Source organism: Pyricularia oryzae, chromosome 4 (assembly GCF_000002495.2).
Source record: "Pyricularia oryzae 70-15 chromosome 4, whole genome shotgun sequence".
NCBI lineage: Eukaryota > Fungi > Ascomycota > Sordariomycetes > Magnaporthales > Pyriculariaceae > Pyricularia > Pyricularia oryzae.
Window position 1 is genome coordinate 2,462,988 of NC_017851.1, and position 24,060 is coordinate 2,487,047.

The window sequence follows — 24,060 nt, forward strand, 5'->3', positions numbered from 1 at the left end:
CTTGGCGCGCTGCTACAACTTCCACTTGCTGATGCCACACTAATGGCATTGTGAATATCTCGACTTAATTCTCTCCTCCAACAAACACCAAATACTGCTGGAAGGAGATTATTGCCTACTCGTTGCACTTGTCCAGGCAAAGCCTCTAGTTTGCTCCCACGAGCAAAAAATAAGAACAGCAACGGACTTCCCTACCCTACCAGAAAAGGACGCGACGCTGACCGGCGCCCCCGGCCAACCGACCTGATTCGAGATGATAAGGACGATGGATCTTATCTGAAAAATGAGATTGAGCGCGCGCGGCTAGATGTCGTGATGAGAATGTCAGGGAATATGTTGTTTCGCGCAGAGTGTTGTCGTTGATAGTTTTGGTAGTTGGAGAGAGTGAGAAAATTTGATGTTGCAACTCCACATATAGAAGCACGTTTGTGTTGGGACAGTTGAATTAAGCTTCTGACCCCCCGGCCTAGACCTTGATGCAGCGACCCGCATGAACGCTAGTGCAACGTCACCTACTACACAAGCTCACTCCAGTGCATACTGTACACATTTCTTCGTCTGATCTCACAAGCGGATGGGGGCCATACTACAGAAAAGACAACTGTTTGTACTTCTTTCAGCCCATATGCTATTTTAGAAATAGTCTAGACCCAAAAACACCGAATATCGCCTTCGGCTACAATTCGAAACTATAACTAATACCTCCGTCTGTCCATCCACCCATCCGGCCAACACCGACTCCACTCCGCCCCCTCCCGCCTATCTGCCATGTCGACAATAGCAACGCCCCGAGAGGCGCCGCGCCGGATCCCGTCGTCCCAAACCCCAACATCCTCGACGCGCCCTTCGTTTGACAACCCACGGTCGCAGGCCGCCTCTCCAAACCGCGGCACCGCCTCCTCCCCGGCCGCGCCTCTCCCCGCGGGTGGTGGTGCGGGAGCGGCGAAGCGCAACCGCGCCGCGCTGCGCGAGTACTACAAGATCAAGAACGCCGTCCCGCCGACGCTCGAAGTGACAGACGAGACAGCGCCCGGCGACGACGTCGGCCACTCGGAGGTTCCGGCGTCGGAGCTGGACGCGCCCGGCTTCGACCCCCAGGCCTACGTCGCCAAGGCCGCCGCCGAGAGCTCGCTGACTGACCTGCTGAGGACCTACGCACGGGTGCTGGGTGAGACGAGGGCGCTGGACGCCGAGAAGAAGGCCTTGGTCTATGACAACTACAGCAAGCTGATCACGGCCACCGAGACGATACGAAAGGTATCCCTTTTCTTTGGCAATTCTTTTTTTTCCCTACCTTGGGGGTGCTTATCTACTCGTCAAGGTCGGCTATGCAAGGGAATACTTACTAAGGATACAAAAAAAAACTCGCAGATGCGGGAGAACATGGACCCGTTAAATCCAATGGCGTCGACGCTCGATCCCGCCATTGCCTACATCTACACCCAAGCATCGTCGATAAGAGATACTATGCGCAAGAACTTGCCGCGACCAGAGGAGCGCAGCGCTACGGCTGCCGATGCGGAACGGAGGAAACGCACCAGGGAGCTGGCGATGATAGTATTGGCCACCCCGGCGAGGCTACACGAGCTCGTGGCGGAGGGAAAACACGAAGAGGCTGAAAGGGAATGGGAACTGCCCCGAAGATTACTTGTCTCTTGGAAAGAACGAGGATTAGGCGGCGACGATGTTGCAACCTGCCTGGATGCGGGTGATGCCGCTTTAAGATCTGTTGAGGACGAAAGAGAAGAAGGAGACGATGACGACGATGATGACGATGAAGGGGAAGAAGAAGACGAAGAGGATGAGAAGGTCGAGAACGGGAACGACTGAGCGGATTGCTTCCAAGTTCTGCTCAACATCCCCGTCACGCAAGTAATATATACCCACATATGAAGCCAGAACTTTGTATTCGCCCTAATCGCGGAAAAATAAGGCTGAAAGTTTAATCTAGACGACATTGTGCTATGGCCAGTATTGACGTCCCAGCTTATACGCTGTTCAGGTCCCAAACCTCAAATGGATCACTATCTGCTTCGCTCACAAGCACACTTGCAGTCTGCGAGAAGTGCGCTCTTACCGCCTCGGAAAGCTTGCCTTGCATCACATCGCGCAAAAATCTCCTCTCCGAGTTGCTGTGAAAGACCGTCATCACCATCTGCCCTCGCATCGTCGCGTGCAGGGCTGCGTGGTGGCTCATTTCGCCAGTGATCAGCATGTCGGCTCCGCAACCGCCGAGAACATCCGCTCCTGATCCCGCGCAGACAGCTACCGACGTGACTGTCGGAGTGCTGGCGTCGTCACCACGCGGCATGCCCTTGGGGAAACCACGAGGTGTCGCAAGAGAGACGTATCTCTGACCCAGCTTTTGCGCTACTGCATGCACTACCCTGGGCCAAGGGATGGGTTCACTGAACTTGCACACGCGTCCGTAGCCAGCGCCCTCGAACCCTGCGGGGATTGCCGATGTCACAGGTTTGGCATTCGTGCGTTCGACTTTGACGTGGGGGAAGTCGTTCGCAGCCGCCGAAACCAGATCTGCCAGCCAATCGTTGAGACCCCCTGGCGTTGCGTCCACAGCTGTGTGCGGGCTATAGACAGCGATGTTATGCTTGACAAGCTGAAGGAGGAGCTGTTGTTGAGGGTCTTTAAGAGTGATTGACTTGAGTCCTCTGAAAATTGGCGGATCTGTGGTTTGAGTTAGCTAGACGCCCGCTTGATACAATCTGGAACGCCAGATAAACTACAAGATACTTACGATAGCTGACAATAACCGAAGCATTCTTGGCAATAGCCTCGTCTACAACAGCACCAGTCACATCATTTGTCAAGAGAACCACAGGTGCTAACCCAGGACCTTCGGTATTTTCCAACAGCAGACCAACATTATCCCAAGCTCTATCTGCGAGTTCCTCGGGATACCTGGGAGCATGTCAGTATATGTAACGGAGATATAAGAGAAGATAAGCCGAAAGCAATGGGAGTAACAAGAAAAAAAAGAAGAAAAGGAAAAGGAAAAGTGCACGCGAATGAATTGTCGAGACATACAATGATCTCATGGCGGACACCACAGCATTGGTAAAGGAAGATGACTTGAGATCCATGTTGTTTGATGGTATGATGAAGCTCCGCCTTTGAGTTGGCACCAGTGTAGGACCACGGTGAATCGATGCTTGTCGAAGTGAGCAGGGAGAGCAATGAACCGGTTTGGAGGCAAGAGATAGACACAGTGGAAGACGCCTGAGCGGTCCGGCGGGCCTGGTACTCACGAGCATTCGATGTAAGAAGCTCAAATACTTGAAAAAAAAAATGAAAAAAAAAAAAAAATAGACGAGGGTAGTAAGTCGATTGTGCATGCAGCTACTAACTTGTTGTACCTTGGACCTTGAGCTGCGGTCAAAGCTTGAAGCAAGCCGACGCAGAGTGGGGAGCTTTCAACAACCAAAGTGGAACCTTATCTAGAATACATACAGTGTGGATTTCTTCCAGCAAAGGAGATGAAGGAATTGGCCAATGACGCAATGCTTTGCTCCACTTGGAGAGGGGTGTGGAGAGGGGGTTCAGCACCCCTCTCCCCTTTCTTATGTCGCCAGCAAGGCGCAACAATTAAAAAGCCTTAAAAGAGACAAGTTGCTGTGTTTTTTTTTTCTTGTCAAAATGGCAGAGTCAGAAATCACAGAGGCGTCCATCAAGGATGCGCTCACCCAGAGGCTAAAGGCAATACATGCCGAAGTTACGGACATGTCAGGTATGTCATTGGTCTCCTCGGGACGGTAGTAGCCTAGAGCAACGTTACTAGGTTGAGGCTTTCTATTGTAGCATGAAAGGCTGATCAGATAATATCAAAACTCGCCAAAAGGCGGTTGCGGACAAGCTTTCACCGTCCTGATTGTATCGTCCGAATTCGCCGGCAAGAACTCGCTCAAGAGGCACAGGCTGGTAAACGCAGCCATGAAGGACGAGATAGCGCGGATTCACGCGTGGACCGCCAAATGTCAAACCCCCGAAGAGTGGGAGCGTGACAAGGCTTCAGCGACGGGCGCAGATGGTCCGTCTATGGATGGCACCGTTGGTGGTCACGTGGATGGCGTCAAAGAGTGACTAGAGAGCATGGGATAAAAATGTCAACCTTTTATGGATGCTGGCCCGCAGATGGATGTTGAACTTGGTCTCAGGTATGTCACGAATCATCTTAATTTTCATATATTTAGCCCCGTCTACCTGGTCAACTAGCTAGCTCCGTATTCTTCCTCTCCACACGTAAGCTGCCTGATCAGTACTTAGCTGACATTGTAAATACCTAGTACAGAATTTCATGGCCAAGACCTCGATTTTGCCGACTATAAAGTAAGCATAGTAGAAAGGATGGGTTGAATTTCAATTGTGGCGCAAGGCAAGAGAAAAAGCAGTCTCGCACCTTGAGACAAACTGTTATTGGTTGATCTCTGTTCCACGAGGGGAAAAGTCGGTGTCCTTGACCGACGTACAGTAGGAATTCTGGCGTATATTGTGCCATCTCTCCTAGGAAATCCTGCGGTGAATCATGATCGCAGGACGGTGCCCATAGAAGTCAGAAACAACAGAAAGGCATCTGTATCCAGATATAACAATGTATGAATGGAAGAAATAATATTTACTAGCATGTATCATCTAATATGTTAGAAGCTAGTGACACACCCTAGTGGACAAAACGTACCCCGAAATCATAGCATAATTCCGGTATCTGTCCGCAGCAACAAGAACCCTCGATCCACCCGTCACTCGAACAGCTTTCCCCCTTTGATAAGCCGCAAAGCTCGCATACCGGTAACCCCCACCTCCCCTTCGGTTGGAGATCCTTGGACTGTCACAGCCGTTTTACATTTTCTTACTCCGTCATCCCGAGGAGGCCATGGGAATATAAAATTTTGGATTTAGTGCCCATGGCAGGCTACACAAAACAAACGCTTCTATCACATCTATTACCTATAGAACTAGCCGCAAGGCGTCTCCGCTCTCAAACTTGGTGTGGTCGGTTTCTCTTGACTCCGCAGAAGCGCCGGTGATTCAGCCCTACCCCTTGACCCCTTGACCGCTCAACCCCTTCCCGCTTACCCCTCTATGCAGCGACCCATGCTGGCACCAACTGCTTAGTGGGTATATATGCAGTGACATGAGGTACCGACCTACCTGGTGCACTTTGTCCAACAGCTAGAGACTGGCCAGAAATCACATCGCCAATGCAGCCTCAAAACCTCATCAATCTTTTTACTGGTGTGCAATTGCTCAAGGCAGTGTAATGGGTGAGTGGAACCAAACACAGTGGCTCGCCTTTCCCTTAGTGTCAATGAAAAGAATGGCCTGGCTCATGGGAAATGGCCCGATGAATCATAGAGGAAAATCAAGATAGCTTGATATCTTCTAAAGAGGAGAACCCGAACCAGAGTGAGGTCGATATCAGAGATGTTGTAAAGCTTAGTAAACGAGGACCTCTTATGAACAAGTCCGAGACGTCCATATTCGCCGTTTTCTACCAAACATGTCTTAAGACTCTTAGTCTAGGCCATACTTTGATCAAGGCAGCCTGTGTATTTGTAGCTGCGCTAGGGATCTATGAGGCATCATCGCCAAGGGATATTGCCGCATTGCAAACAATTAATCTAACCAGCTTTTTGTATCCCTCTTCATTCAACAATGCGGCGCAGAAATCAAAGAAAAAAAGCAAACAATCGTAAAGTCCTACTTCATCCGTCATCCAAATGGTATTTTCCCAAGCCCAGCCAAACGTGATAATCACACCCTAGACATGACGCAGAGCGTCAAAGCAAAACCCCACCCAAGTGCTCTGCAGATGCAAGTCTTGTCGTAAACATTCGTTCCCATTAGTGAGACATAATCTCGGCAGGTTTCTGAGCGCCCGAAGCCTGCGATGGCTTGTCCATGTCGACATCCATGTCCATAGCATCACCGGTATCACCTTCACCCTCCTGAAGCTCTTCTTCGAGCTCGTCTTCACTCTCACCCTCGATGTCGACACTGCCGTCGTCTGAAAGCTCGTCGTCATTAGCGCCGTTCTCGGCACCTTCAGCCCCGTCAACAGCCATTTCCGAATCCTGGCCGGCGGTTGCGGCGGAGCCCTCGCCATTGGCGGCAGCGCCAGTGGCAGCAGCCTCTTCCTCCTCCTCTTCGGCAAGCTCCTCAGCACCGTACTCCTCCTCGTCGGCTACGAGATCAGCCTCAGGTTGGTCAGGGGGGAATTCGGCAGGTGCCGTCAGTTCAGAATCCCTGATTGCCCCAGCTTGGGTTAGCAAATAACACACTTTGACGTTCTGAGACGAAAACGAGAAACATACCACTTGATGGCAAACCTTGTCACGCGAGGCTTATCGGCAAGGATGTTGCGGCGGATGCGATCGATGATAGGCTTGGCCGGCGGGTCGGCGTTGAGTTCCTCAGAATCATACTCATTGTTTACATAGTAGCCAACGCGAACAAACTCGCGTTCATCGTACGAGCAGGTCAGTAGGATGACTGTAACGCCCAATACATCCGTGTCGGGGATTTTGGTCGTGTCGGGTGCGGCCGCTTCAAAGATGAACTTGTTGACACCGACGGGAATCGGCCCAACCAGTAGGCTGTCAAGCTCCTGGTCATACTGGTCGCTGTGATATGGATTCGATGCGGTCAGCCGGCTGTTATAGTAACGACAAAAGGGTTATGCTGACTTACGATGTGGCAGAACCGACATATGTGAGTTTCCATTCAAGATCTAGATTCGATGGGAACGTCAACATCGATTTCAACGGTGGAAATGAGGACAAGCAAGCATACCCTTTTCCAGCTGCTCCAAGCATTCGAAGGTGATCTCGAACTCGTATTTGTCTGTGAACTTGGCAGGGTTGTTCATAACATTTGCCCCGAGTAGCGTTACGACAGACATGGTGGCGGTGGGGTGTGAGAAACGATTTCGACAGTTTATCGGATAAAAACTTTCGACAAGCGTAAATAGAGCTGCGTGTTTGGCTTATTGACGAGGCAGAAAAAAAAAGCGATGCAAAACACATCAAGCGATACGGCGAGGGCTTACAGTCGCAAGACGAAGAAAGTAAAGAAAGAATCGCGGGAAGTTGCGTCGCGCTGCGGTTGCGAGGGGGGATTGTTTGCGTAGTGGGCTCCCGAAGGTGGGGCACTGGCAGGGTTCATCTACTTGTCGCGTAGTTGGCGAGGGCGAGCAGGGACGCGCCGAGGGTCATTTTATTCTTATTCTTATTCTTAGTCCTAAGGTATCTGATTAAACTATTTCGTAAGGAAACCACAATTCAGCGCATGGAAGGTACATGATGCAGAACTGAACTGAAAAATGGGAAAGGACTACCGGAAGAATGATCCGCGAAACCTTCAAATGTACCACATGGTGTGCTTGAAGTGGTCCATATTGCCTGCGAAAGCCTGGCCATGGGCACCGCAAGGAAGCAGAGGAACAGATTCGGTGAGACGCGTAAGACTACTCTCGGTGTTGCCGCCCTTTGCAAAGTGACCAGGCTGTGCCTTGGTCTTGGGGTCCTTCTCCGAAGATGCAGTGTTTTCGTGGCAGCGGCCACGCGCACTAGCCAAGTGCGCGTAATAAATCGCAGGATGGAGCGACACAGGCGTGGTCGAGCGAGCATACTGATAGCATTGCTGGTACAGCATTTTCTGAAGCTCGTCGGGGCTGTAGCCAACCTCGTCGTGGATCACCTGATAGTGAGTCGGGCGAGCCGTGCCTTGAATGCTACACGCAACAAAAATTTTATGGTTAGCGCCCGACTATTGCCACTCTATATTTTCCAAACTTGGCCAGATAACTTACGCAACATGTGAGCAGAGATAGAAGTCGTAGTGGAACGGATGGGTCACTACGCGTTCGACCACAGTGCCCGGGAGAGCATTTCCATTTCTGTCACCAGAGGATGAATCGCCAGGCTTAGGGAAAAAGCGGATGTGGTGACGCTTGGTGGCCACCATGACTGTGATCTTCGGGTTGTTGCCGCCGACTTTGTTGAGGACCTTGCGCAGCTCAGCAACCTCCAAGGCCATCACGTGTGCGAATTGACCCTCAGAAACACCTGTTTTTTTTTTTTGTTTTTTTTTTTTTACAATTGTCAGCAGGATTCTATGCGCCATATCCAAGTATTTTGCTGGTGAAAAAAACGTACCGTCGCGGAGATAGAACACATGCTCCGGAGCACAGCGCATCGTCTTGCACCAGCGCTCAACCAGAGGGCCGAACATGCCACGGACATTCTGCGGAAGAAGGATCTCGCAACTATTTGCGGAAGGTCAGTTTTGATACCATCAGGAGGGCTGGAGGGTGGGGGAGGGCTTGGAACTTACCGGTAACCATTCGTCTCCACAGCCGCAGCATAGCGGGCGCAGTCCTTGTCCATGGATACGGTGATAGCGGCCATGGAAGCCTGCTGTGCGCCAGGAGCCGCATGGGAAACATCGCAGCCGATCATCATGGTGGGCTTCTTGAAAGCAGTGGCAACCTTGCAGGTTTGTCCACCTAGCTTGGCGTTTACCTTCATTGCGACATTGGAGCAGTACTGCGCCTGGTTCTTGCGCACATGTGCAGCCTGCATGCATTGCGTGACGAGAGCATAGCGGCAGTCAGCTGACTTCTTGATCCGCTCGTAGTTGATGCTGCTTTTGTTTGGAAGAATGAAGAAAATCAGGTTAGGATGAGCTTTGTTGGCATTTCCAACTGCCTGGTAGGCTTTCTCCACAACCTGACCTAGATTCATGCTGGCCGACGAGCATTCAAGAACAACCGGCTTGGCGTTGGGGGCAATTCTACCTCCATGTCCCTTGAAGACACTAAGGAAGTTCTTCATGAACGCCTCGGCACCAGCCTTGTCGACACAATTGTCGATGATGACAGCGCCAAAAGACTGAAGGGGCATACTTCCAGCCTCCGAGAAGACCTTGCCGCGCAAGTCCCAGCGACCGCTTACGCCTGGGTTGACCTTGGCTCCCTTGTACTGGATCTCAGGGTTGGGGATCACACGCGCGGGCGCAGTCTCCATTGTCTGTGACACCTGTATCTTGAAATGTTTCAGGTAGGGGTCCTCGTTCCAACGAAGCTCATTGACGTTGGCCATGATGTCGCTTGCGCGTTGCGCAGGGCGGGTGACGGCGAACTTTATCATCTTGGCTGTCTGGTCCGGGTCAAGCTTGTAGTTATACCGCTGATAGAGCTCAACAGCACATACCTCCATGGGAAAGAATCCATCGCGGGTGGTCTCGATGAGAGGCAGCTTCCAGTGATTAAGCCGCACATTGTATTGTTTTTGGAAGTGGTCATAGACCGAGATAGTGGTTCCATCCCTCTTGGAGAACTTTACAGTCTTCGCATTGGAGCCCTCTTCTCCATAGCTGGGATCGAATGAAAAGCGCTTCACAGTATAGATCTTGTGGTCGGCAGTCTTGCCGCGATGCCGCACAGTGAATTTGATCTTGGCCAGCTTGCGGAGGGCCGTAAAGGCTGGCGAAGGTTGGACCTGCATTTTAGTCTTGCCTGGAGGCATGACAGGCTGGAGCAGGTTGGCGAGTTGGTTGGCAGCAACTGACATTGTGTTGTTAGTAAATTTAGTAGACTAAGCTCGTCATTCTACAGGATCCTAGTAACTTACCACCTGACCAGCGACGGTCCACTGAGCCAAGGTAGTTGCGCACAAGATCCTCAAAGTTCTGCGCAACCCAGAAGCAAGTGTTGGCAACGTCCACGTTGATACCGAGGCCAAACTTGCCGTCATTGATCGACTGCTTGCACATTAGTATTGGCAGCTTTTGTTGAACAGACTTCATAAGGAGTCTTTTTACTTACTTGAGACATGCGTAGAGATGCAAAGATGCCCTTCAGGACCTCAATCACACCATCACCCATGGGAGTAGCGTGGCGCGACTTCGAATAGAAGTTCCGCTTGATGGGGATCATCCTCTGGGAGGGGCCCTCGCGCAAGACATGGTCAAGAAAGTTGAGACACTCCAAAATATGGGTGTTAAAAGCAATCTTGCCTTCAAGGTACATTCGAAGAGAGTCCATCGTGATCCTGCCAACTGGCTTGACCGAAAAGTTGAACTTGTTTGCAGCACGACCTCCGGTGCGACCATACTCGGCATCAAGATCCAGAAGAGCCCGAAGGCCTCCATCCTCGGTCTTATGCGTGGACCACGCGAGGTTGCGCTTGTTGAAGATCCAGGGGGAGCGGGTGCTGCCGATCTTTGCCTGCCAGGTAGGGGTGTTCCAACACTTCTTGATTACCTGCTCGGGCTTGAGTGGGGTGGGACTGATCGAAAGCTGTAAGATGTCAGTACTCGTACTTTGATATAAATTCAAGGGATTTTCCAAGACTTACATCGTAGAGATAGATGTCTGGAAGCTCTATCTTGAGAATCGAGAAGTAATTCAGCTGCAGATTGATCTTCTTTCCAAGACTACCCATTCCAGGGCGCTTAGCGAAGGGAGTCTCGAGCTTTGTGATATAGGCCTCGGGAGGCAGGTCAAGATTCTTGTTGAAGTTGCTGTTTCCGCTCATAGCATGCTCCTTGCTCGGATCACGGTCGCGAGCAGGGTCAAAGCCATGTGCGGCGGGCCATTTTCCGCCCTGGCCGACAGTGGCAACGTCGCCAGTAGAGCCCTGGACACTACCAGGAGCAGTGGGCGGCTTGCCCGCCTCACTAGTCGGACGAGACGCGGATTGAGACTGAGGGCGGCCTGCATCCGAGGGAGGGCGCGAGCCACCATGAACAGAGCCGCGCGCAGAGCCGGCCTGGGAATGGACGGAACCACTGCGACTATGGCGACCATCCTCGTCACCCGGACCGTCATGGTTGTAGGACGGCACCTCAAGAGTTTTGCCTTGGTATTGAGTCATTCTGGCTGATTCTGAAGAACTTTGTCAGTTTTGCGTAAGTTCTCAATGGGCTTCTATAGGAAAGGATAAATGACAGTGCTAGCGACCGAGAAAGGGAAGGTGCCGAGTTCAAGCTTAGAAACCTAAAAGAATTGTTCAAGCTTGTAGATCTAGGGATTCAAGAGCATGGGAGAATTGCTGCAAGGTGAGGGCGATTTGAGAACAGTTTTCTTGAGGGAAAGAGAAACACACCTTGGATTCGAGATTTTGTCAATCGAGACGTCCTGGAAAAATTTCGAAATATTTGGGCTTGCCAGTAAGAGCTGGTAGTGATAGAAAAGTTGATATCAGTCTCAAAGTGAGAAGCCGAGATAGTAGGGCGAGATCGAACTTGAACCGCGTCCTCTAGTGGTGAACAGATTGTTAGCTGAACTGAATAACCCTCAGTCAAAGCTGAGCCGAGAGATTTCCAGTGATGTGCGCTGTATGAACTAGGAAAAATCGAGATTGTGTGGGAAAGGCAAGATAAACGGTTTAAATACCCAGATGCCAAGGTGAAAAAGATCAGTTGTGTATGAGGGCTATTTGGAAGATGCTGGCTGTTGTGTGGAGTCAGAAACAAGCAGGCAAGTTTTTAGGTGCGTGATGAAGTAAAAGGGTTTGTGCTTTTATGTGGATGTGAGGATGCGTGTTTTTAGCAAGCAGATAAGGTAGCTGCTTCGGGTGAGCTTGATCGAAGAGTTTGTGCTGGGAAATGGCAAAAAGATTGCGAAAACAGGCGGCCGTACAACCGGTAATTGTTATCTTTTGGAGTGGTTTTGGGCAGACGAGACTGGGATTCTGTGTTGATGGCATAGGTAGCGGGATCGATCTGAGAGAGAAAGGCAATGTGTGTGGGGGATCGGTAGTTCAGATTGTTTATTGTACCTTTCGGGCTTTGCTTGGTAAAGGGCTTTAGGGCACGCAGGGAAGCTGTGAATGCGTATGAAAAACTAATCTTGTGAAAGCAGTTTGATAGTGAGATAATGATGGTTTTGCTGTTGGCAGATGTGTGTGGAAGATGACAGAGGGTTCTCGGTGTGATTGTTCCGTGAAGAGTGAAGTGTTGAATCGGATTTTCAGTGTCGAGGGCAACTGAGCTTGAGGCTCTCACCTAGCAATCGCATCGGATTGCAAGATATCTCATCAAGGGAGCTGAGATTTCTCTGAGATCTGGAAATGTTGTGGAGGTAATGAGGAGTGGTCAGGTGGAAGTCGGGCAGGGAAGCGGTCTGGAGCAACAGACTTTGCTGTTGACAGGGAAGGCAAGAGAAGAATAATAAGTAAGTCGCAACAGGAAGACCTCAATGAACAAAACCCAACTTGCTCTACTGCAAAATTGAGGTTTAAAAAGGTATCGTGACGTGGATCTGGATGTGTGCAAGCTGGATGGATATGGGGTGTGTTATCAAAGATGACTAGGCCATGGTACTCACCAAGTCGGTTCCTTTGAGGATCACGGCCAAACAAAAGATTTGAACTATCGATGCTGAGTTCCTTGAAGATTAGTTTGAAACTGAGTAGAGGAGACCAAAGCGGGCAGCTTCCCAAGATCTTCAGGAGGATTGGCTCTTTTTGCTTTGGGTGTCGGTAGTGAACGTTTTGAATTGGTCGGGAACGTGCAGCAGATTTGATGTGTAGTCAGTACGTTGTGCACCTTTTTCGTTTGCTTGTGGGCTGCCAGCTGGGTATAGCTTAATTTGGAAGTACCTTACTTGACCTAATCAAATCAGAAACTTCAAAGGGAAGGTGCGTTGGACCAGACGTCATGGATGAATAAGGATCTTCAACCAACCAGCACAGCCCTTCGGTTGCTCAGGCTTCTTAAGAAATACCGCTCTCACAAGCTTCAAATGTACAGACAGGGCGGTGATCTACTGCTAGCTTCTGCTTGGGGGAGTCACATAGCAGCTGGAAGACATGGATTCCAAATATATGTGGTGTTGTCTCCACGCATGCTTGTGTATGAGACAATACTGAGCAGCTAGATATGTACCTAGTCGTTTGCCCGTAAAGTAAATTTGATCAAATCGCGTAGCACCTGATCTGGAAAGGAGCCCTCGTGGACTTTAGATAGCCGTCTGGAACGAATCAGTCGCCGGCCGGCGTTGACAACCGCGCTGGACAAACGTGAACCCCAAAGCCGTGCGCTGTGCCTTGAGGGGCCTGAAGCCTGAGACGGGAGTATTGCTACTCAAGCCTGGAACGCTATAGACGGTGCCTTCTAGGACTGGTCGTGCGAGCCCACGAGCTCAATATCGATTGGGCTAGCTAGCTGTTGCCCTTGTTGTGTCGAGGAGGAAGCTTTTACAAGAAAAACCGGGCCAAGCAGCAAGGATGTCTAGATTTCTATACTGCATCTTACCGTGATGATGGAGGCGGTGTTGGAATCCGTTTGTAGCTGCCACAGAAAACAAATTTCCACAAGACTCTATGGTCTGCGGCTTTCCACGATGGTGTTACACTAAAGCCGGACGCAAAGTGTGCATCCAGGGGTTAACCCTAACCCTCGACATCGCCATTTGAAGCCTACCAAGACTGATGGCCCTGCCCTTTCAGGGGTTCTACAGGGAACTGGACCTGATATCGCGGCCGAAGCAATCCGGTCGAAGCACCCGGGGAGCACCACACTGCCTGACAGTTAAATTTGTTGCACAGCGCCCGAACATAACACATCTTGCCAAACAGATTGGCAGCGTGCAGCTGGACTGCAAGTCCTTACTCTGTTTTTCTATTTCTTTTTTATTGGTTCATCCTGTTGTTGTAGTCATAAACCTGAAGTAAAAGAGAACAATCAAAAAAACCATTCGGCCAAGGTCAATTGCGTCAAGCTTGATCGACGTGATATACTACTCCAGCGCCAGCCAAATACGACTTATTTATCGCTCAGGTTCGCTCCTATAAGCGATAGACCTTCACATCACACAAATGGCGCCTCGATCTACACAAACGAAGTGCCTTAAACCACATGTAACTAGTCCACAACCTTGAAGTTTACTAAGCGGAAGAGCGTCACCAGTTACCCTGTCTACATCGCAATAGAGATAACAAATAAGACAACGTTGGTGAGACTGGATTCAATTCTAGGTGCTCAGTGCAACCGTCACTATCTAACTTGTCGGTTACGCCCTACTCCCATGCTAGTATCTGTAGGTTCCGTACGGCGGCTGAGCTTGTTGCTGTCCTGTGGGAGTCTGATAAAGTTGAGGCGGGGCCTGTGCATAGTTTTGTGCTGGTGGTGGTGCTCCGTATGGAAGCTGATGTGGCGGGGGAGGCCAGGCTCCATGTGTAGGTTGGTTGTCATATGATGGCGTTGCAGGAGGATACTGCAGAGTCGCTGAAGGTGGTTGGTATCCTGAGGGAGGGGGTGGTTCATACGAGTCCCTGGAGGCTGGACGTTGGTACGTACTAGAGGCCGATGCGATTCGTCTTTCGCCGCCAAATGGGCTACCGGTCCTTAGGCCGGGCGAGTCTCGACCGTATCCTGGGTTGGAAAAGTCCGAGGGCATCTGAGCACCACTTTGGCGAAGCCCCTTGTCTTGTCGCGATTTCCAGCTTTGATAGTCAGGGACATGAGTGTCGCGAAGCGTGTCAACCACTCGCGACGCACTCAAGCGAGTTGAGTTGTACACCTCTGCCCCTGGCAGCTGACTAAGAAGAAAGTTGATTTCCCGGGGAATAGCTGGGGCAGGCGCTGTGTTGTAGGATGCGGGACCCTGGCCATGGATCCTGCGTTGGTTTTCAAGCCTGCGACCGGCGGCGCCTTTGAGTGGTGACTCTGCTCGTTGAAACTCTCGCTGGTCGTTGCGCTGTATCTTCTTGGGTGGGTTAAGGTCTTCGAAATCATCCGCAGGTAGAGGGCGCTTCGGTGAATTTACAGCCTGTAGAAAGCCCACCTTGGGACTGTTCAGCGGACGAATCATAGGGCTACCCGCCCGTGCGTTGGCCTCGATTGAAGGCATAACCATTTTGGGGCGAAGCTGGGCAGCCGGAGAGACAATTATTCTGGCGGCGATTGGGTCGAACCGGTCCGACATAAAGCGCGCACTGAAGTGGGCCAACGAGGGATCCTCAGGGAACAACTCGGCCATCCGTTTCTCCAGCTTTGCGGTTTGTGAAAGCTCGCCGAACTTGGACTCGTACTTGTGGAAGTATGAGTAGAGAGGTTTCGCCTTGTGAACAGTGGCAGGGTTTTGAGTGAGTTTGTTGACACATGTCTCGAAAACAACACGGGCATCTGTGAAGCAAAATGTTAGTAAAAGATGCGCAAGATGAAAACCCGATATTACGAAGGGAGCGCGGTCTATGGGCACAAATGACCACTTACTGGTTGTATCCTCCCGGGAGTGGAGATATTTTAGGTACTCCAACATGAAAATTTCATCCTCGGGGAAAAGTTTGGAGCCGCGGTCAAATATCTTCCCTCCAGATGGATCTTTATAAACAGTCCACTCAAGCTGGGCAATTGCGACATAGACGTCACTGGTCAAACGACCGCGCTTGCGAGCCTCGGAAAAGACTTGTCGCATCCCTCCCATTGGTGAACCAGGTTGGCCTTTGCCCTGAATGCGGCGCATAGCCCGGGCTAGCGCAATCCAGACGAAGGACACAGTCCTAGCGAGCAAGTCTGTCTGGGCGCCGAACCCCTTTTCGAGGGCCGATATTTTCTCCTCAAGTTCGCTTGGCATGGGATTGGCACAATCTTCACCTTCTTCGATCTCGTGCTCAGGTACAGAAGGCGCACTCTCACGAAGCTTCACGATCTCCGCCTTCTCCTTCTCCTTGAGGGTCTTGATCTGCCCATATAGAGTGTCAAGAAGCTTATTATAAGGGGCCTTGACGGCGTTACCCCTTTCTATCTTGGCGTCGTCACCCTCCCCAACGGGAAATGTGGTCTCGATGCGGTCAGCATGTTTCAAGGCCAAGAGCACGCTCTCCGGATTGGCCTCGATGCCTTCTGTAAGGAACTCCAAGCCAGCGTCCTTGCCATTAACCAAGATGCTGTTTTCAAAGCACCACTCCGCGGCGTCGACCCAAATTTCAGGGCAAAATCGGAGAGCCATGATAGCTTGTTTATATGCATACAGGATGCGCTTTTTGAACAGTTCTGGGTCGTCGGTTGCCAGATCGAGAGGGTCTTCTTTTTCCCACTTGACCCAGCGTTTCCAGAGGTCAACCTGTTCGGCAAACTCAACATCCCCTTCGAAACCTGGGGCCGGGGGAAGTCTAGGCAGAGTTGTCCGGACCAAATTCCTCATGATGTTTTCAAGAGCGGTGTTAGCGCTCTTGGCGGTCATGTATGCTGGTGAGCGTTCGTTGAGATACTTGCGGCCGGTGGTGGGATTCAACCCCTTTTCGAATTGGTCATATTCTCGCCATAATGTGTTGACATTCGATAGGGGTATGCAGACGGCCCTTTGGTAAGCTTTTCGGAGCTGGTCCATCTTCTGCTGGTCTTGCCAGGCTGAACCACCAACGACGCCAGGGGCGAGACGAATGAACTGAATGTAGTCGTTCCATATCTTGCTGGCATCCTTGTCAAGGCCGACGTTGTCGATGACGAAGTCATAGGCCTGGGTGACGACCTGTCGCGCTCGGCCACTAGAATCGTTTAAGTCGTTTCTCCGGCGGATGTAGTCAAGATAAACAGTCCACAGCTGGACATTTGGCACCGACATTAACGACTTGCCAAAGATAGCCTCTGCCTCCACGAAATTCCCTTGACTGAGCTCCATATCTGCATACTGAACCCAAACCTCGGCCTATAGCGACTCCGTTAGCACAGGATTGGTGACAAGTGATTTTCAAAATGACTGCTTACTGCATGAGGGAAAACTGCTAAGAAGCGTTCGAATACATCGCGGCATTGCTCAATGTTGTTGCGCTGCCGATACGCGGCAATCAGCGACAGCCAAGAGTCCATGGCGCCTCTTGGATCTTCTTTGACACGAAGTTCTAGCAACGCGATAGGGTCATGGGACAACACAGAAGGCACAACACTGGGATGACTCTGATTTGAACCATGGGACTGGGCACCCTGCCCTGAGCTAGACTCTGACACCTGCGCACCACCATTAAGATTCTGAGGGACGGGAGATGATTCGGGCTTGGGTTTGAGATCAGGCATTTGGACGCTAGCAACTGTAGGGTTCTCATCTTCGGAGTCATCAGAGTCTCCCACTAGGAAGCCTCCAGCAGTCTTTCGCTTCTTGGCGGCAGCAGGTTGAGGAGAGGGCTTCAGTGGTTTAGCCTTGGGACTTGTGATGGCAACGGGTACAGAGTCTGGGTCATATTCTGCAGCATCTTCGGAGTCACCGTGTGCAACAGAGGTAGCTTGAAGCTGTTGATTTTGAACATTGCTGTCGCTATGCTGTGCGGTGGACTGGAGCCCATCCGGCCCATCTTCTGTGCTATCATGATCCCAACCGGGTTGTTGTTGCGCATCGCCAACGTCGCTCGCCATGGTGAGCTAATTGTTTTGCCGACAAAAGTCGTCGCTGGGCTCCGGGCAAGAGAAAGGCAGGGAGAGACCTAGGAGACCGTATAAGAACATAGCGTGTCAGTCTATCGTCGACCTTTAAATCAGGACTAGGAGGCGATTGATCCATACCTCGGTTAACCGTACCCCTTCCGCAAAGTGAGTGTAGATTAGTTGGCAACTGATCACTGCAGAGTGAGCTGCTTTTCTAATCGCGGTCGTGCTGCAGCTTTCTGCTAAAATTTGAGACAAACGACGACGAGAGCCGTAACCGCGATTAGGCAAGTAGCAACACGGGATTTTGCAAAGTCGACTCGTATCGTCGAGGTATAGGGTATGCGAATAGGACACCAGCCTTATTTGGCTGCCCTTTTTTCGTTTGTTGAGTATAGGGAGGAGACGGCGATCCTCCAACCTCGCGTGTGGTGATGGTAGTTGTGACGCAGGAGGTCGTTCTACCTGGTCGCAAACAATCGCGACTGACGGAAATGGGGTTTGGCAAGTCGGCTTTTTTCACCTTGCCGCAAGCGGTTAGTGCTGCGACTTCGTAGCTTATCAGGGTTATCGATCAGTCGTTTCGGGTAAAAGTGGCCCGTGCTCCATCGTTGTACCTTAGGTAAGGTAGGTAATTTAAGGTAGTTCCCTCTTGTACCTAAGGTACCTACCTAGGTAGGTACTTATGACTAAGCCAAGCTTGCCAACCTGATGAATTTACCAGTTCGTTGTTTACCGGTAGGTAGGTACCTACGCAACTTAAGTCAGTATGGCTTCCAGGGCCGGTTTGTCCAAATCCCATTCGCAATCTGCAATGGTTTATTGCTTGCAAGCACGTGCCCGATATCGTGATCGGAATCCAACAGTTAGCAGGACTTATCGAAGTTTGCAATACCGGTACAACCTGCTAGAACAGTCGACTTGCAATGCGTGATTCTTGAGAACGAGCACTAATCTTGAGTACCGCCTAATTGGAGTTCTCCCGGTTACGTGCCTCACTATGCTGTTCCCTTTCACTCCTTGTATTGAGATTTGAGAGAACCATATTGTTTACCAGTTTCAGCTTGTTTACTTCGTTGCGCTGCTTCTTCTGAGTTCCAAATCGGGTCAAGCCAGGAGCTGGTATGCTTGCTGTCCTTGGGCAATATGGCACTATGTTTTCTTCGAGGTGGTGAGAGACTTGAAGCACATGACAGCAGGAATCAAATTGGAAAAAAAAGAAGAAAAAAAAAGATATTATTGCCACTTGTGGACTTATATGATATTGTGTAAAAAGGACTCGGTCTGCATCGACCTAAAATTTGTATTCATGTGTATCACAGTTAATTTGACAGCAGCTTCTATTTGATTCTGTTCAATCGATGGGTAATTGGTCTAGTTATACTAAATACCTATTTCTTTTGTCTCGCATTGATAGAAATTACCTGGAAATATGCAGCTTATTCTTGGACAAATTGGCATATGTGGATGTTAGCCCATAAGAATTCACATTTACCCACCTCACCAACTTACCTAGGTAGCTAAGTAGGCAATATTGGCGTATCTTCGATGATGTTATTGGATGCAGAAACATCCTTGATGATAGGCGAATGCGACTGATTGATAGCCCTAGCCCTTTCAATACAAACGCAACAGCTTATAAGAAGACTTTCAAGTATTTCATTTGTTTCTACTCTCATTTAGATAGGTAATATACTTGTTTTTCTCAGTACTTAAACCTACCTTGGCTTTGTAAATATGAGCTCCTGCGCGGTGAAACATGCCTTTACCGAAGAGTATGTGGTGGGGCAATCTGATGCGGGCTAAGCGGGACCTGAGCGCACGCAAGACCTCGTGGGGCTGACATCATCCCCGATCCCGGCCTTTGTGCCATGGGGAACGTGAATGTTTGGAGTTGTGACTGACTAGGAGCTGAAGTGAGGAGATTCATCTGCTTTAGCATCTCTGAGCTCAATTTAACACCAACGAATAACAAAAGAGCAACTGGAGCTCTCATGTCGCCGCGCCTGCCGTCATTGCTCATCACTGGCCAAAGGATCGCATTCAGCAGCATCACAAAAGGCCGCCGCGCGTTCCACACAAGCATGTCGACAGGCAGCGCCAAGTTCCAACCCGCGGCCAGGGTAGCTGGTCGGCGGCAGGATGTCTGGTGAGTGAGGGATTAGAGTGTGGCCCCTTGTTTGTGAAAGGCGTTTTCTGCAGTATCGGTAGTCAACACCACTGTGTTCTTGATTTTTCTTTTCTCCCTCTTCTTTTTCCCTTTCCGCCAACGATTTGGACCGGCCATCCGCAGGCAGGCAAGCACAACTGCCAAGGCCCTTGCAGGGCTACACCAGACTGGTCATGGACTCGACTAATACAGCCTGTTCTAACTGCACCCAGGAGCATCATCAATGAGGCCGCCACAGCGTCGCCTAAACAGCCCATCGTTAACATGGGCCAGGGCTTCTTCGGCTACAATCCCCCGGATTTTATCCTCAATGCCGCCAAACAGGCTCTGGATAAGGTGGATTGTAACCAGTACAGCCCTACAAAGGGACGGCCCCGTCTGAAGAAGGCAATTGCCGACGCCTATGCCCCATTCTGGGGAAGGCAGCTTAACCCGGACACAGAGGTCACCATAACTACAGGTGCTAACGAAGGTTGGATTTGATGCCTCCTGAATCCGACCATGCTATGCTTCTCGAGCTGGTGAATGTCGTGGCAGGGCCACTAGTCTCGCAGGGGCTCTAACTGACGACGCTCACTATAGGCATGCTGAGTGCCTTCATGGCTTTCATTGAGCCTGGGGATGAGGTTATCATATTTGAGCCCTTCTTTGACCAGTACGTGCCTGGATCCCTGAATGATCGGGGGATTTGAAATGGTCCTGTTGACCTAGGCTAATCGTATCACAGGTACATCAGCAACATCGAGATGCCTGGCGGCAAGATTGTATACGTCCCATTGCATCCTCCCACAGAAGGTGCCACGAAAACTCTCTCCGCAGGCGCGTGGAATATCGACTTTGATGAGCTGGAGAGGGCAATCACCCCGAAGACCAAGATGATTGTGTTGAACACTCCTCACAACCCAGTCGGCAAAGTCTTCACAAAGGATGAGCTGCAGAAGATTGCTGATCTGTGCCTAAAAAATGAGATCATCATTCTCTCCGATGAAGTCTACGACCGACTCTTCTATACCCCGTTCACCCGCATTGCCACCCTGTCGCCCGAGGTGGAACGTATCACCTTGACTGTGGGATCCGCTGGAAAGAACTTTTACGCCACAGGCTGGCGTGTTGGTGAGATACCTCTTTTCTGAAACGAGTCCCGTATTGCCTTTTTTTCAAACATAAGAAGATTGATTACTGATCAAGGGGTTTCTGGTGTACAGGCTGGCTGATGGGTCCCGCGGAGCTCATACAGCATGTCTCTGCTGCTCACACCCGCATTTGCTACTCATCAGTATCGCCCTTACAGGAGGCCTGCGCTGTCGGTATGTCTTTCGATTCTATTGCTTCTGTTCCACATTGTCGCAGTAATCTGACCACATACTTGTTTTTCGTTCAGGCTTTGAACAGGCCGAGAAGGAAGGCTTCTGGGACGAATGCGTCAGAGACATGAAGAGGCGCATGGATCTCTTCAACCAAGTCTGGCACGAGCTGGGGATCCCATTCTCGGAGCCCGAGGGCGGCTACTTTGTCATGGTCAACCTGAGCACTGTTCAAATGCCTGAGAACTACCCGTTTCCACCCCACGTGGCAAGCCGGCCGCGCGACTTCAAGCTGGCTTGGTTCCTCATCCAAGAGCTTGGGGTCGCTGCCATTCCGCCGACCGAATTCTTCACCGACGCCAATGCCCACATTGTCGAAGATTATCTCCGCTTCGCTGTGTGCAAGCCGGACGACGTGTTGGAGCTGGCTAAGGAGAGACTTCGGGGTCTGAAGAAGTTTATCAAGCAATAGAGAGACCATATCAATAGAAAAAGCAAAGAAAAAATTCTTCCTCAAGGGTTACCTTAGAGTCACTAAAGCTTGTTGGGCACAAGTCATACAGTTGTCGGAGTATGATAAGTGACATCATTGTCTATAGGCATCCGGGCTTCTATTTAATCCTGCCATCTAGACCCGCATGAGATGTCCAATCACTTCAACTCATTTGGCGAAATGGATACTCTTGATGTGACAGTAAGAGTATAGACCCAGGAGTCCCATCTCTCCGCCAAACCCGCTGTCTTTCCATCCGCCAAACCAAGCCGCAGCATTGGGCTTCTCAGACATCTGCAACACGTAACGGGACCTGATTAGCAAGATATCCTTGGGAACAAGCCAACATCACCAGCCAAAGATAAGCTCAAAGGGCAAACGACTCACGTTTATCCATACAGACCCTGACTCAAGCTGCCGGGCGATGCGCTCGGCCTGGGTGAGATCTTTAGAGTAGACCGTCGCTCCGAGGCCCGAGTTTGAGAGGTTGGCGCGCTTGATCACGTCCTGCTCGTCGGACCACTTCAGAATCGGTATCACCGGCCCAAATTGCTCGTCCTTGACAACCATGGAGTCCTCCTTCGGGCCCGCCACGACCGTGGGCTGGATCCAATAGCCCTTATCGTGCGGCTTACCGCCGGTGAGTATCTTGCCGCCGGACTCAGGCCTCGCTGCGTCGTCGAGGATCCTCTTGACGACGTCAAACTGCATCTTGTTAGAGACGGGCCCAAAGATTGTCGGAACCGAGACGCCGTCGCCGGCAAAGGCGCTCTCGTAGTTTGCCTTGGTCTCGGCGACGAACTTGTCGACAAAGGCGTCGTAGATGTCGGCGTGCACGTAGATCCTCTTGGTGGCCGCGCAGAACTGGCCCGCGTTGAAGAAGCTACCCGCGCACGTCTGGGCCACGACCTTGTCGAGGTCGACGTTGGCGCACACAAGGGCGGCGTCGTTGCCGCCGAGCTCTAGCGTGACGCGCTTCAGCGTCTTGGCGCAGTTGGCCATGACCTTCTTGCCCGTGGGTATGGAGCCTGTGAAGCTGATCTTGTCGATGCCGTCGTGCAGCGTCATGAGCCCGCCGAGCTCTCCACCGCCGTTTATGGCCTGGAGCACGCCCGGTGGGAGGAAGCTCTGGCAAAGCTCGGCGAACTTGAGGACGCAGTATGGGGTGAAGGGGGAGGGCTTCATGATGACTGTGTTTCCCATGACGAGAGCAGATACCACCTTGATGCTGCTGAGGATCAGCTGTTATGTAGGTCAGCATGATGTGGTCTTTATTCTGTGACGTGGAATTGAACATCACTCACTGGGAAGTTCCAGGGTGATATGGCTCCGACAACGCCTAACGGAGCATGCGTCTCTATAATCTTTATGGTGTCGTCTTCAAACTGGACCTTGTCTTGCAAAGTGTTGTTGGCAAAATATTTGCACTGATCTAATGAGTTTGCTATCTCAATAGTCGCCATGAGTTGCTATCAAGACGAACACAACGGTGTCAGCCTTTAGCCCTCATCAAATAAAGAGCAGATTTGACATACTGATTTCCCCGTCTCCTTCATTACGACGCCAGCAAGAAACTCCATGTTCGCACCGAGAGCCTCGGCCATCTTGGCCAACAGCTGCTGTCTCTCCTCAGCCGTGGTCGCAGCCCAGCCTGGAAGCGCCGCGCGAGCAGCGGTGACAGCATCTTCGAGGTCCTCTGCGGATCCTATTGGAACCTCCCACAAGGGCTCCTCGGTGCGAGGGTCGATGACGCGGTCCACGCCGCCCGCACCAGCTCCTCGGCGCTGACCGTTGATGATGTTGAAGAATTCATGAGTGGCGAAACCCTCGCTGCCTTTGGTAGCCATTTTGAAAACAAACTATACCAGTTCACTTGCACGATCTCTGATGGGTTAGGTCTGTGACGACTTCAAAAATACAAAAAATGTTGTATTGATATAGCTCGTGGAGGGTGACTGCCCGGATTCCTCGCAATTAAAAAAGTATGGGGGGAAAAAAGGACAAAGCTTGTAATGTATTTAAAGATCACCAACCACAGTAAAAATCACGGCAAAAACATCATGAGACACCCGGATGACTGACTCGACTCGCTGAGGCGGTATGCAATGCGGCCATCTACATAATGCATTGCTCGCTTTGGGCCTTTCGTTTTTGGCCTCAACCCCTCAATGTATGTATCATCATAACCATGGCTCTTCTCGGCAGTTGTGGGGAGCTTGTACAAAGCCCCGTTCGGAGGTTTCAGTCAAGTGCGGAGCCCAGCTTTGATCTGTAAAAAAGCAGGTGGACGGCTGGAACAAGACTACGAGCCAAGAGAGGGGAGCCTAGCATTGCGTGTCAGTTGCCGCAACAAGCAAGGCATATTGTTACTAGGTCTAGTAGATCCGTTTTGGTCTAAACCGAGGACCAGATGAACGAAATGATTGATGACGGGATGAGATTAGAGAGCGTGCAGAGTTCGACAGCTATGTGGCGCTTGTCGAGTGAGATGAATCGGTGTCGGCAAACGCGGGGAAACCTAGCCCCGGATAGCATCGACCCCACCCACGTCCGTCGTCACTTAGGTGATACCGTACACCACGTACTTAGGTACCTAGGTAGGTACCCAGGTACAGTAACTTTTATTTGAGGGATTACTTTATTGTAATCTATGATACGTCTTCGCAGCCTTCTTGCCACGCCTTATGATAGTTACCTAGGTAGGTGCAGCA

General features: G+C 50.9%; 9 protein-coding genes across 9 annotated transcripts; 3 read left to right on the forward strand and 6 right to left on the reverse strand.

The window, feature by feature from the left end:
• The first annotated feature begins 532 nt into the window (after positions 1-532).
• Positions 533-2,472, forward strand: MGG_03267 (uncharacterized protein). Its single transcript, XM_003716651.1, has 2 exons — positions 533-1,257; positions 1,372-2,472. Exons 1-2 carry the CDS (start codon positions 769-771, stop codon positions 1,828-1,830), a joined length of 948 nt encoding a protein of 315 aa, XP_003716699.1. The 5' UTR covers positions 533-768; the 3' UTR covers positions 1,831-2,472.
• MGG_03266 (uncharacterized protein) lies at positions 1,840-3,392 on the reverse strand. Its single transcript, XM_003716652.1, has 3 exons — positions 3,046-3,392; positions 2,756-2,919; positions 1,840-2,685 (listed from the first exon to the last, which is right to left on the reverse strand). The coding sequence occupies exons 1-3, from the start codon at positions 3,351-3,353 to the stop codon at positions 1,988-1,990; spliced, it is 1,170 nt and encodes a 389-aa protein (XP_003716700.1). The 5' UTR covers positions 3,354-3,392; the 3' UTR covers positions 1,840-1,987.
• A 192-nt stretch (positions 3,393-3,584) lies between these two features.
• MGG_14875 (BolA domain-containing protein) lies at positions 3,585-4,716 on the forward strand. Its single transcript, XM_003716653.1, has 3 exons — positions 3,585-3,745; positions 3,857-4,172; positions 4,307-4,716. Exons 1-2 carry the CDS (start codon positions 3,655-3,657, stop codon positions 4,096-4,098), a joined length of 333 nt encoding a protein of 110 aa, XP_003716701.1. The 5' UTR covers positions 3,585-3,654; the 3' UTR covers positions 4,099-4,172; positions 4,307-4,716.
• On the reverse strand, positions 4,519-4,854 carry MGG_17125 (uncharacterized protein; the record flags this gene model as incomplete). Its single annotated transcript, XM_003716654.1, has 2 exons — positions 4,519-4,588; positions 4,694-4,854. Coding segments are annotated over 2 exons (231 nt in total), but the record flags the coding sequence as incomplete, so codon positions are not given.
• Positions 4,855-5,858: 1,004 nt separating this feature from the next.
• On the reverse strand, positions 5,859-6,916 carry MGG_14874 (histone chaperone asf-1; the record flags this gene model as incomplete). Its single annotated transcript, XM_003716655.1, has 4 exons — positions 5,859-6,261; positions 6,330-6,638; positions 6,706-6,745; positions 6,808-6,916. The coding sequence occupies 4 exons, from the start codon at positions 6,914-6,916 to the stop codon at positions 5,859-5,861; spliced, it is 861 nt and encodes a 286-aa protein (XP_003716703.1).
• A 458-nt stretch (positions 6,917-7,374) lies between these two features.
• On the reverse strand, positions 7,375-10,892 carry MGG_14873 (uncharacterized protein; the record flags this gene model as incomplete). Its single annotated transcript, XM_003716656.1, has 7 exons — positions 7,375-7,747; positions 7,826-8,081; positions 8,172-8,281; positions 8,350-9,580; positions 9,648-9,777; positions 9,842-10,315; positions 10,374-10,892. The coding sequence occupies 7 exons, from the start codon at positions 10,890-10,892 to the stop codon at positions 7,375-7,377; spliced, it is 3,093 nt and encodes a 1,030-aa protein (XP_003716704.1).
• Positions 10,893-13,608: 2,716 nt separating this feature from the next.
• MGG_03265 (mRNA 3'-end-processing protein RNA-14) lies at positions 13,609-17,889 on the reverse strand. Its single transcript, XM_003716657.1, has 4 exons — positions 17,521-17,889; positions 16,732-17,441; positions 15,238-16,672; positions 13,609-15,147 (listed from the first exon to the last, which is right to left on the reverse strand). Exons 2-4 carry the CDS (start codon positions 17,371-17,373, stop codon positions 14,051-14,053), a joined length of 3,174 nt encoding a protein of 1,057 aa, XP_003716705.1. The 5' UTR covers positions 17,374-17,441; positions 17,521-17,889; the 3' UTR covers positions 13,609-14,050.
• A 1,372-nt stretch (positions 17,890-19,261) lies between these two features.
• On the forward strand, positions 19,262-21,527 carry MGG_03264 (kynurenine-oxoglutarate transaminase 1). The gene is made up of 6 exons (XM_003716658.1): positions 19,262-19,531; positions 19,765-20,024; positions 20,135-20,207; positions 20,280-20,665; positions 20,758-20,859; positions 20,934-21,527. The coding sequence occupies exons 1-6, from the start codon at positions 19,377-19,379 to the stop codon at positions 21,326-21,328; spliced, it is 1,371 nt and encodes a 456-aa protein (XP_003716706.1). The 5' UTR covers positions 19,262-19,376; the 3' UTR covers positions 21,329-21,527.
• Positions 21,401-23,806, reverse strand: MGG_03263 (betaine aldehyde dehydrogenase). Its single transcript, XM_003716659.1, has 4 exons — positions 22,885-23,806; positions 22,654-22,818; positions 21,737-22,591; positions 21,401-21,643 (listed from the first exon to the last, which is right to left on the reverse strand). Exons 1-4 carry the CDS (start codon positions 23,194-23,196, stop codon positions 21,518-21,520), a joined length of 1,458 nt encoding a protein of 485 aa, XP_003716707.1. The 5' UTR covers positions 23,197-23,806; the 3' UTR covers positions 21,401-21,517.
• Between the last annotated feature and the right edge of the window lie 254 nt (positions 23,807-24,060).

Coding starts and splice junctions, on each gene's coding strand:
- MGG_03267 (XM_003716651.1), top strand. CDS start 769: ATGTCGACAATAGCAACGCCCCGAGAGGCGCCGCGCCGGATCCCGTCG. Junction 1,258..1,371: donor CCACCGAGACGATACGAAAG/GTATCCCTTTTC, acceptor AAAAACTCGCAG/ATGCGGGAGAACATGGACCC.
- MGG_03266 (XM_003716652.1), bottom strand. CDS start 3,353: ATGCACAATCGACTTACTACCCTCGTCTATTTTTTTTTTTTTTTCATT. Junction 2,920..3,045: donor GTGTCCGCCATGAGATCATT/GTATGTCTCGAC, acceptor ACATGCTCCCAG/GTATCCCGAGGAACTCGCAG. Junction 2,686..2,755: donor TTCGGTTATTGTCAGCTATC/GTAAGTATCTTG, acceptor CTCAAACCACAG/ATCCGCCAATTTTCAGAGGA.
- MGG_14875 (XM_003716653.1), top strand. CDS start 3,655: ATGGCAGAGTCAGAAATCACAGAGGCGTCCATCAAGGATGCGCTCACC. Junction 3,746..3,856: donor CGAAGTTACGGACATGTCAG/GTATGTCATTGG, acceptor ACTCGCCAAAAG/GCGGTTGCGGACAAGCTTTC.
- MGG_03265 (XM_003716657.1), bottom strand. CDS start 17,373: ATGGCGAGCGACGTTGGCGATGCGCAACAACAACCCGGTTGGGATCAT. Junction 16,673..16,731: donor TAGCAGTTTTCCCTCATGCA/GTAAGCAGTCAT, acceptor GAGTCGCTATAG/GCCGAGGTTTGGGTTCAGTA. Junction 15,148..15,237: donor CTCCCGGGAGGATACAACCA/GTAAGTGGTCAT, acceptor TTTGCTTCACAG/ATGCCCGTGTTGTTTTCGAG.
- MGG_03264 (XM_003716658.1), top strand. CDS start 19,377: ATGTCGCCGCGCCTGCCGTCATTGCTCATCACTGGCCAAAGGATCGCA. Junction 19,532..19,764: donor GGTCGGCGGCAGGATGTCTG/GTGAGTGAGGGA, acceptor AACTGCACCCAG/GAGCATCATCAATGAGGCCG. Junction 20,666..20,757: donor CGCCACAGGCTGGCGTGTTG/GTGAGATACCTC, acceptor TCTGGTGTACAG/GCTGGCTGATGGGTCCCGCG.
- MGG_03263 (XM_003716659.1), bottom strand. CDS start 23,196: ATGGCTACCAAAGGCAGCGAGGGTTTCGCCACTCATGAATTCTTCAAC. Junction 22,592..22,653: donor TATCACCCTGGAACTTCCCA/GTGAGTGATGTT, acceptor CCTACATAACAG/CTGATCCTCAGCAGCATCAA. Junction 21,644..21,736: donor CAGGGTCTGTATGGATAAAC/GTGAGTCGTTTG, acceptor TACGTGTTGCAG/ATGTCTGAGAAGCCCAATGC.